General features: G+C 46.2%; 1 protein-coding gene across 1 annotated transcript in view; it reads right to left on the bottom strand.

The window, feature by feature from the left end:
• The window catches only part of SDHAF2 (succinate dehydrogenase complex assembly factor 2), a 17,542-nt gene extending 6,732 nt beyond the window's left edge, over positions 1 to 10,810 (bottom strand). The window contains exons 1-3 of the mRNA XM_007944899.1: positions 10,775 to 10,810; positions 9,699 to 9,922; positions 9,501 to 9,610 (exon numbers count right to left, since the gene is read on the bottom strand). Coding sequence (XP_007943090.1) covers positions 9,501 to 9,610; positions 9,699 to 9,922; positions 10,775 to 10,810 — 370 coding nt within the window. The remainder of the gene's footprint in view (positions 1 to 9,500; positions 9,611 to 9,698; positions 9,923 to 10,774) is intronic.
• Between the last annotated feature and the right edge of the window lie 687 nt (positions 10,811 to 11,497).

The raw sequence follows: 11,497 nt of genomic DNA on the forward strand, positions 1-11,497 counted from the left end.
GAATTTACTCTGTAAATCTTCACCCAAATCCTAATAAATAAATAAATAAATAAAATTAAAATAAAATAAAATAAACAAAATTGCTCTAGAAAACAGTTGATTAATTGGAAAAAAAAGGGGGGGCGGACTTCACTACAGATTTTCAGGCATTAAAATAATAAGGAATATTATCAATAATTTTTTGTTCATACACTTAATAACTTATATGACATGGACAAATTAACTGGTAGATAAACTACCAGAGTTCACCCAAGAAGAGAGACAACCTGACTTGTCCAGTTATCTATTAAAAAGCACTTGACTTTCAGTGTGTGTGCCTGTGTGCAGTCAACGACTTGATGGCTCTTCTAGGCATGGTCTTCGTGACTCCCACTAGATGACTGGGTAGAACTAGCAAATATAAGGTGCTTATGGCCCACCAGGGAGCTCTGGTAGCATAGTGGCTAAGGTACTTGACTGCTAACCAGAAGGCTGGCGGTTCAAACCCACCAGCCACTCCTTGGAAGGAAGATGGGGCAATCTACTTCTGTAGTGATACTGCCTCAGAAACCCTAGGAGGGGTCGCTATGAGTCGGATCCGACTTGAGGGCACATAACAACAACAACAACAACAACATGGCCCTCCAAGGGGGTTAGATAGCTTGTTAGTAATGTAAATAGGTACATGGCACCCTGGTGGGGGTGGGACCATGCAAATAAGGTGTATGGAACCCTAATGTGGAGACCGATCAGTTTTGTCATTCCGCTAGGCTTAAAAGGAGCCCTCCTAGAGGCTGAAGAGGGCTCTCACTGACGTCAACAGAGAAGAGCTGGGGGTGGAGTGGAGCGTGTCCTTGCACCCAAAATCCCGGCACTGGACCTCCTTGCCAGAGATGGCCTGGCAGAGATGCCCCAGCTGGAAGATGGTAGCAATGGAAGCAAGAGGCTCGAGACAGAGTGGCAGCCTTGCTGGCCTGTGAAGCGAGAAAGCTGAGTGCCTTTGGGCAGGAGCCTTGCTGGCGGAATGGGGTGCACCTAGGTGTACCTATTGACAGAGCTAAAAGAGCTTTGTAACAATTGCATGAGCAGGGCAGAGGCCAGGCTGAAGGGCCAAGGGCCAGAGAGGCGAGCCTGAGGGCACAGCAGAGGGGAGACTGTTCTGATTGAAGAACTGTATCCTGAGAGCGTTCCTGAACCTGACTTGTAGCCTGTTACTTCCTTAATAAACCCCATAATCATAAATATTGCCTATGAGTTCTGTGTGGCCATTGTAATGAATTATCAAACCTAGCAGAGAAGTAGTGAGTGCCATTGGAGGAACAGTTGGTTAAGAATTTGTAAAAAGGCTGGAGGGCGGCGACATTATTTGGCCTTGTAGGAATAAGCCTCGCGCTGTTGATGGTGACTGTTTTCCCCTTGTGAAGTTGGAGGTAAGAAGATGCCACCCACATGCCCTTTCTGCACGCACGTATGTGCACACACACACACACACTCACACTCACACTCACAAAGCTTCACTGGTTTTGCTTCTCTAGGGAACCAAGCCTAAGACAGATAGCTACCTGGCCAACTGACTGGAAGAGATCCACTTTAGTGCCCATTTCAAAGAAAGGTGATCTAAAAGAATGCAGAAATTATTGTATTATTAGTATCAAACTCAAGTAAAATTTTGCTGCAAATAACTAAAAAACAGTTGCAGCAGTATAATGACAAGGAACTGCCAGAAACTGAAGCGAATTCAGAAGAGGGTGTGGAGTAAGTGTTATTACAGGATGTCATAGGAATCTGGGCTAAATACCAGGAAGATGCCCACCTGTGCTTTACTGACCTACAAAGGCATCCAGCTGTGTGGAGCATAACAAACTATGGTTAACATTTCAAAGAACGGGAATTCCGGAACACCTAATTGTGCTCCTAAGGAACCTACACACAGACCAGGGGCACTCACTAGAACACGTAAGGGGATACTGCATAGTTTAAAATCAGGAAAGGTGTGCAGCAGGGTTGGATCCTTTCACCACACTTACTCAATCTGTGTGCTGCAAATAACTGAGAAGCTGGACCATATGAAGAACATGGGATCAGGATTGGAGGAAGACTCATTAGCGCCTGCAGTAAGCAGATGATACAACCTTATGTGCTGAAAGTGGAGAGGACTTGAAACACTTCTTGATAAAGATCAAAGACTACAGCCTTCAGTATGGATTACACCTCAACAAAGAAAACAAAAATCCTCACAACTGGACCAATAAAAGCAGCATGGTAAGTGGAGAAAAGATTGAAGTTGTCAAGGATTTCATTTTTCTTTCATCCACAATCAACGCCTATGAAAGCAGCCATCAAGAAATCAAACAGTGTATGGCACTGGGCAAAAATCTGCTGCAAAAGGACCTGTTTAAAATGTTAAAGAACAAGATGTCACTTTGAAGACTAAGGTGCACCTGACCCAAGCCATCAGTCCTTTCAATAGCCTCATATGCATGTGAAAGTTGGACAATGAACAAGGAAGACCAGAGGAACTGATGCATTTGAATTTAGTCCTGGAGAAGGCTACTAGACATACCACGCACTGACAGAAAGAACAAATCTGTCTTAAAAAAAGTACAGTTGGAATGCTCCTTAGAAGTGAGAACGGCCACACTTTGTCTCATGTACTTGGGTCAGGTTATCAGGAGGGACCATTCCCTACAGAAAGACATCATGCTTGACAAAGTAGAGGGTCAGACAAACAGGGGAACATCCTCAAAGAGATGGACTGACACAGTAGCCGCGACAATGGGCTCAAGAACAGCAACGACTGTGTGGCTAGTGTACGACCGGGCAGTGTTTCGTTCTGTTGTACACAGCGTCACTTAGACTCGGGGCTGACTCAACAGCATGGAACAACAACAGATAACTAAGACAAGCACCATTTCTAAAGCACCACAACATGAGATGCTTAGGTAAAAATCTAGTAAAACGTGCAAATTAGGTTAAAAACCAGAAAATACTATTGTGCCAGGCAGACTTCTAGGATGGATCCCTGCTTCCCGGTATCATGCCCTTGTATAAACCTCTCCCTCTGAGTGTGGGCTGCACTTAATCTAACCATTAGCACATGCAACGATGACAGATCACTTCTGTGATGAGGTTATAGGCCTGTGACTTACACTTGCCTGCTGGCTCTCCCCTCTGCTGTTGGATTACAGGCTTTCATGTCATAAACTGCCAGGTAGGAGGCCCATGTATCGAGGAATGGGGGGTGGGTGGCCTTCAGAAAACACTCAGCAGAGAACTGAGGCCTTTAGTCCAAGAGCCTGTGAAGAACTGAATTCTGCTAAGAGTGAGCCGGGAAGCACTACCTTCCCCAGTCAAATCTTCAGATGAGACTACAGCCCCCAGACTGGAACTCTCAAAGCAGAGGGCTCAGATAAGCCATGCCTGGATTCTGGACCCATAGAAACTGAGATAAGTTTATTGTTTTCAACTGATGAGTGTTGGGAGATTTGTTTTACGGCAATGCTGAAATCAAAGGAGACCTAAATAAAGGAAGAAAAATATCCATAGATTGAGACTCTAAATTGTTAAGAAATTTCCAAAGTTGAACTACTGATTCAACGGAACTCTAGTCAAAATCCAAGCAAGACTTCGTTTTCTTCTTTTTGAAGAAATTGATCAGCTGATTCTAAAACTTATGAGGGAAGATGAGGAGCCAAAACAATTCTGAAAAAGAACAAAGTTGAAAACCTCATACTACCTATTTCAAAACTTCGCATAAAGCAACAGTAATCCAGACAGTTTGGTACTGGTAACAGGATAGACACACAGATCAAGAATAGAACGAAGAATCCAGAAACAGACCTGTACGTGTGTGGTCAAATGATTTTCAACAGAGGTGTAAGACAACTCAATGCAGAAAGTATAGTCTTTTCAACAATGATGTTGCAACCATGTTAAAAAAAAAAAAAAAAAAGACCTCAACCCATACCTACTGCCATATATGAAAAAAAAAAATTCACTCCAAATGGTTCATAGACCTAAATGTGAAATCTAACCCTACACAATTCCTAGAAAAATCTTTGTGACTGTGAGTTAGGCCAAGAGTCCTTAGACAGAACACTAAAAGCGAAGTCCATTAAGCAAAACTGAAACATTACACTACATCAAAATTAAAAACTACTCTTTGAAAATGTTAACAGTCCACAAAGACAATATTCTGTATCCTACTTTGGTGAGTAGTGACTGGGGTCTTAAAAGCTTGTGAGCAGCCATCTAGTGTATAACTATTGTTCTCTTTCCGTCTGAAGCAAAGAGAGTGAAGAAAACCAAAGACTCAAGGAAACAATTAGTCCAAAGGACTAATGGACCATGTGACCCATAGCCTCTAAAGCCTGAGACCAGAAGAACTGGATGGTGCCCAGCTACCACTGCTGACCACTCTGACCAGGATCACAACAGAGATCTAAGACACTGTGAGAGAAAAGCATAGAACAAAATTCAAATTCACAAAAAAGACCAGACTTACTGGTCTGATAGAGACTACAGTCCTTCCACATGCTTCAAACTCAGAACTGAGCCAGTTCCTAGAGACCTCCTCATAATCAAAGAAGAAACAGGCTCATGAAAACAATAACACCCACGAGGAATGTCCTCAGAACATTCCACTATATGAGACCGAAAGAGCAGCATTTGTACAAAGGCAAAACTGAGAAGATAAGAAGGGCAGGAAAACTGGGCAAATGGAAGTGGGGCACCCATGGTAGAAGTGGGGAGAGTGCTGACACACTGAGCAGACATCCAAAGTCAGAAAACAATCTATATATGAATTACTGAGTGGGAAACTAGTTTGCTCTGTAACCCTTCACCTAAGCCACAATACAATGTTCAAAATAAAAGAAATAAAAAGATAAGCCATAAACTGGGAGAAAAAGTATCTGATCCAGGACTTGATTCCAGAATACAGTAAGAACATTGAAAACTCAGTAATAAGAAAACAAACAGCTGAATTTAAAGGAGGGAGCAAGAAAGCAAACAACCCGTTTAAATACAAGGGGTGTTGGAGAAACACATCACCACCGTCAATGACAAATAAAAACCCACTGCCATCGAGTCAGTTCTGACTCACAGCCACCCTGTAAGACAGAGCAGAACTGCCCTATAGTGCTTCCAAGGCTATCCATCTTTACAGAAGCAGACTGCCTCATCTTCCTCCCACAGAGTGGCTGGTGGATTTGAACCGCAGACCTCTGGTTAGCAGCCAAATGACCAATAAGGACTTGAAAAGATAGTCAGTATATCAATCTCTAGGGATATGCCCATTAAAACTAGAGGGATAAATCATTAGATACCTCTTAGAATGGCTAAAAAACAAATACAAGTAAAACTCTGATGACCTCAAGTGCTAGCAAAGATGTGAAACAACCAGAACTCAGGAATTGCCAGTCGGTTAATCTGAAAACAGTTTGGGAGTTTCCTATAAAGTTTAATTTAATTACCACGCAAGCCAGCAACACTTCTCCTGGGTATTTACCCAGGGAAATAAAAGCCTATCTTCACCAAAACCTCTATATAGTGGCTTTATTGATACTCATCTAAAACCAGACACAACCCCAATGTCCTTAAACTGGACATTCAATAAAGCAACTGCAGTACATCCACATAATGGGACACTCCTGACAACAAAGCAACAAATGCTCGGAGGAAGAACAGACGCTGTCAGCCCCAGAGTCCTAACCAGAAAGAGCTAGCGAAGTGTGACCATCCAATTCCCTTAATGTTATGGATTAAACTGAGTCCCCAAAGCACATGCTGTAAATCCTCACCTCCAAGCTTGTGGGAAGGGGCTCCTGTGGGGCAGCAGTTAAAGGCATTTAGCAGCTAAGCAAAAGGTCAATGATTTGAACCCGTACCAGCCACTCCAAAGAGGAAAGATGAGGCAGTCTGCTTCCTTAAAGATTTACAGCCATGGAAACCCAGTGGGGGTCACTATGAGTTGGAATTCACTGGATGGCACAGAGTTTGCTTTTGTGAGTTTATGCCTATGGTTATAGTCCCATGTTACTGACGTATTTGTTGTTGTTTTTGCCATCGAGTTGGCCCCGACTCATAGCGACCCCTCCTTGGGTTTCCGAGGCAGCATCACTACGGAAGTAGGATTGCCCAACCTTCCTTCCGAGGAGTGGCTGGTGGGTTTGAACTGCCAGCCTTCTGGTGAGCAGTCAAGTGCCTTAGGCATATTAATGAGGCAGAATTAGTGTAGGGTGTGTCTCCAGCCAATCTCTTTTGAAAAGTAAGAGATTAAACCTAAACCAGCAAGGAGGGAAGGGGGAAGGGAGATACCAAGGACATGATCCCCCAGGAGCAGACGCTCGGAAGAGAAAAGGACCTTCCTTCTGAGCTGATGGAGAGAGCTTTCATATAGATTACACCTCAACATAAAGAATACAAAAATCCTCACAACTGGACCACTAAGCAACATCATAATAAACGGAGAAAAGATTGAAGTTGTCAGGGATTTCATTTTATTTGGCTCAACATCCATGGACGCAGCAGTCAAAAAATCTGAAGTTGTATTGCATGGGGCAGATCTGCTGCAAAAGACTTCTTTGATGTGTTAAGGAGCAAAGATATCACTTTGAAGACTAAGGGGTACCTTAACCCAAGCCTCGGTAATCGCCTCACATGCACGTGAAAGCTGGACAATGAGTAAAGAAAACTGAAGAAAACTTGATGCCTTCGAATTGTGGTGTTGGTGAAGAATACAGAAAATACCAGAGACTGTTAGAAGAACGAATACATCTGTCCTGGAAGTGGAGCTGGAATGCTCCTTAGAAGCAAGAATGGCCAGACTTGGTCTCACCTACTTTAATCATGTTGTACGAAGAGACCAGTCCCTGGAAAAGGATATCGTGCTTAGTAAAGAGGAGGGTCAGCGAAAAAGGAAAAGACCCTCAACAAGATGGACTGACTCAGTAGTTGCCATGGTGGACTCAAGGATAGAGGGATTGTGAGGATGGCACATGACTGGGCAGTGTTTCATTCTATTGTACACGGGATTGCTATTGATCAGAGACGACTCAATGGCACCTAACAACAGAGCTAGTGTCCTGAATCTGGACTTCTAGCCAACTAAACTGGGAGAAAGTAAATTTGTTTGTTAAAGTATTCACTTGTGGTATTAAAGAAGCCCTAGTAGTGAAGTGGATAAGGCATCTGGTTACTAACCAGAAGGGTTGTTGTTGTTGTTGTTGTTGTTATGTGCCGTCGAGTCATACCAGACTCATAGCGACCCCTCCTTGGGTTTCCGAGGCAGTATCACTACGGAAGTAGGATTGCCCAACCTTCCTTCCGAGGAGTGGCTGGTGGGTTTGAACCGCCAGCCATCTGGTTAGCAGGCAAGTGTCTTAGCCACTATGCTACCAGAGCTCCCAGAAGGTGTAGTGGGTTCAAACCCACCAGCTGCTCAACAGGAGGAAGACGGGGCGATCTACTTCCCTAAGATTTACAGCCTTGGAAACCCAATGGGGGTCACCATGAGTCAAAATCGACTTGACGGCAGTGAGTTTGTTTTGTGTGTGGGTTTGTGTATTTATGTTATAGCAGCACTAGAGAACTAAGACACCTTCCTACAGGTGCCCTGAAGAACAGGCAACACCCTTTCCTCAGAGGACAGCACTGCTCAAGTCTTCCACACAAGCACTCTGGACAAATGGAAGAGAAAGGAATTTGCAAGTAGGATCGGGCAGCCCCGTACAACAAAGGAAAGGTCTACCAGACCTCAGTCTGATCACACTTGGAAAACGCAATTTATTTTCTTGAGTTTATGAGGGTTCCCCAGAAGTCATTTTAAGGGACTGTTCCCTGAACCTTCAAACCTGGAACTGAACCCACTCCCGCGGATCCTCTTTCAGCCAAACAACAGATAAGCATCCTAAGTGAACAGTAACACCCAAGAGGAATGTACTCCTCAGGACAATCAACCAAATGAGACCAAAAGAGCAGCATTTGCCCAAAAACAAAGCTCAGAATGCAGGAAGGGGCAGGAAAGAAGGACAAGTCGAAATGGGAATCCAGGGGGGAAGCGGGAGGAGTGCCGTCACATTGAGGGGACTGCAAGGAATGAATTAAAATGTGTGCAAATCATTGAATGGAAAACTGATTTGCTCTGTAAACTTTCACCCAAAGCACAACTGAAAAACAAAAGACCTGATCATTACAAAAGAGAGACACTTCCTCCTAAGAGCTAAAAACACCTGCTAATAATACTCTGGCCACCTGCAAATTACCACCTCTTCACAGCATTCAGATTTCTTATTTTTTCAGGGCTCCCTGCCCAATGAGTACACTTGGTAAGAAGGTCAATCTGTGTGCCTGTCATAAACCCAAGGGTCTCTGCAAGCTTCTTCCTCCAGCTCCTTCTGCTTACTATAGCGGAACAGCTAAGGAGGAAATCCATGCATTACATTCAGCCAACTGTACCTTCTCTCGAGGGATTTTCCTTTTCTCTGGATAATGTGTCACCTTTTCTAAGGAAGTCAGGGACTATGTTTTACCACATCCTCTTCCTCTATGACACCACGTTAGAGTGTGACAATGGAAAACACACATGTGAAATTTGCAAAGTGAAAGAAGACAGGCCGATATTCCCAAGGCAGTTACAGATAGATGAGTAAGCAAATGTGAGGTTCAAAGTACCTTTCGGATAGGTCTTTTCTTCTAAGGTGCAACTATTGGTCTCACTCCATCCAGAGAAAAGGAGAGAGAAGAAGATCAAAGACACATGGAAAGAATTAGTCCAAAGGACTAATGGACCACACAAACCTCAACCTCCATGACCCTGACGCCTTAAGAACTAGAGAGTGCCCAGCTACCGCTTCCAACAACTCCGAAAGGGATTACATTAGAAAGTCCTACATAGAGTAGGAGAAAAATGTGGAACAAAACTCAATCATTTAAAAAAAAAAAAAAAAAGCCCAGGCTTCCTGGTCAAACAGAGCCTGGTGGAATCCCTGAGACTAAGGCCTTCCTTAGTCACCCTTCAGACCTAACCTCTGTGGCTCAATTTTCAGCCAAACAACAGATAGGTCTACAAGGTGAACAATCACGTTAGGGAGGTACACACTCAGTCAACCGTTCGAGATCAGAAGGGCAGCATTTGCCCAAGGACAAAGTTCAGAAAGCAAGCAGGGTTAGGAAAAGAGGAGGAATGGAAACAAGAAACATAGGGAGGAAGTGGGATGACTGATGCTACGTTGAGGGGGTTGCAGTCAATGATATGAAACCAAATGCACATGGATTATTGAACGGAAAACTGATTTGCTCTGTAAACCTTCACCCAAATCCCAATAAAAAGTTAAATAAATAAATAAAAGCCCTTTTTGCTTAAGTTGGGTTTGTTACTTGCAAACAAGGAACCTTAACTGATAAAACAAATTGTGCACACTTTGGGAACATCTAAACTGTGTAGGTAGAGCGTCTATTACGTGAATAAAAGAAAAAGTTGCCTTAGGTATAACTCTAGACTTGCTTATCACGTCCTGTACCTGTGGCCCAGTAGTAAATATCCCAGTCGTTACTGGGCTCGTTAATCAGGCGGTCATAGAGGTTCAGCTGCTTCTCTGTCATGCAGTGCAGATGCTCTTTAGCAAAGAGGCTAAAAGGGAGGAATAAAGAGAAAGGGGTTAAAAAGGCTGTCTGCAGTCAAAGGGGAAGGACGCCAGGCCTGTTTCCTGTTTCCTTACCCGAGGAGAATGCAATTCTCCAACATCCCTCTCTTTCTGCTCTCATACAGCAGGCGGGCTCTTTTGGTTTCTATAGACTCATCAGTTCGCTCCTGCCATGGGGGCAAAGGGATTTCAATCAAGTCTTTTTGGGAATCTGCTGGGCTGTCACCTCTGTAAAAGCGTCTGAGTGATGTCGCACTGAGGTAAGGAGATGTTAGGCTGTGTCTTTGCAGAGCAAGCACCTGAAACAAACCATAAATATGGACATCGTAACAAGGACTACCACCACCGCTATTCACTATTTACTAGATGTACTGCCTAAGGCATTTGACTGCTAACCAAAAGGCTGCAGTTCAAATCCACCAGCCACCCCTCAGAAGGAAAGTTGGGCAATCTACTTCCGTAGTGATACTGCCTAGGAAACCTAAGGAGGGGGTCGCTATGAGTCGACTCGACTGCACTGCAGTGAGTTTGGTTTTTAAGTGCATTCCAAACCCATTGCCATCTAGTCAGTGCCGGAGCCCTGGTGGCACAGTCGTTAAGCACTCAGATGCTAATTGTAATGTCTTGGGCTGGAACCCACCAGCCTCTCTGCAGGAGAAGGATGAGGCAGTCTGTGCGGGAAATGTAATGCTCTGTCCCATAAGGTCACTATGAGTTGGAATCCACTGGATCACGATGGGTTTTTGGTCTTATGGTTTGAATTCCAGTCACCTGCCTGTGTTAAACCCTGAAGACAAAAAGATTCAAAGGTGGCACTGTCCTTAATGCTCCAAAAGCTCCTAACCTAGAGACGGGGACAAAACTATCAAGACACAATGTGAAACCCTAATAGGCATTAGAGAAGACTTAACCGCCGAAAGGCGGTCGGCAACTCAGCTTGGGAAGAAAATGACGTCTGAACCGGGTTTCGCACGGTATTACGGCCCAGATACACAGTGGACTCCTGCGGACTGAAGGGCAGGATCGGCCTTCCCTTGGGTGGGCCCTTGATCTGGCTACAGGGCTGCTGGGCCCTCCCTGAGGTCGCCGTGTTCGCGGATAAAGCCACCTCTGCCGCCCGCCCGGAACCCGAGGCCATCTTGTCTTCTCACCCGCGCCAGAGCCGGGAACACGGTGGTCACTGCCATCTGTCTCCTGACCCGCACCCGAAGCCTGAGGCCGGATCACTTCCAAAAAGCACCCCTTCGACTTCCCCGCGGAGCCTAAGCCGGAAGATGCATCCCTGCGTATGGCGGAAGTGGCGGTGCGTGTGACGCCAGCGGGGTGTGTGGAGGGGGGGGGGGCGGGACCTGAGGCCGAGAGCGGTTCGCGCGCTTCGGGCCTAGTCGGGACTCGCCGCCGCCGCCGCCATATTCCCGGTAACGGGGGCGCGCGGCCGGGGGCCTGCTGGGCCGGAAGAAGGGTCCGGGCTGACGCCGAGGCGGGGTGGGGGTCGGTTGAGCCTGGGGCGGGCGGAGGGAGTCGCGGGCTGTGTGGGAGGAGGCCGCAGGCGCCGGGCAGTCTCTATAGGGAGGGAGTGGTGCGGGCCTAGCCAGAGGGCGAGGACGGGCCGGGATGGAGAGCCAAGGAGGCGGGAGACGGTGCGAATCCAGGCGGCCTCCCGGGCCCGCAGGGGCTCCGGTCAGGGCCGCCTCAGGGCCTAGGCAGGTGCGGCGGGCTGGAGCTGAGGGCTTCGTCGCGGCCGTTCTTCGCAGCGCTGCCCAGGGGCCTCCAAGGAGCCGAGGCCTGGACTTTCCCGTGGCGCCACCGGGTGCTGCGGCGCCGGCGCGGCGCACCCCGGGTCGGGCCCGAGGGTGATGGGCAGCTGGCCCCGC

Source organism: Orycteropus afer, unplaced genomic scaffold (genome assembly GCF_000298275.1).
Source record: "Orycteropus afer afer isolate SDZICR_OR568_19922 unplaced genomic scaffold, OryAfe1.0 scaffold00130, whole genome shotgun sequence".
Taxonomy (NCBI): domain Eukaryota; kingdom Metazoa; phylum Chordata; class Mammalia; order Tubulidentata; family Orycteropodidae; genus Orycteropus; species Orycteropus afer.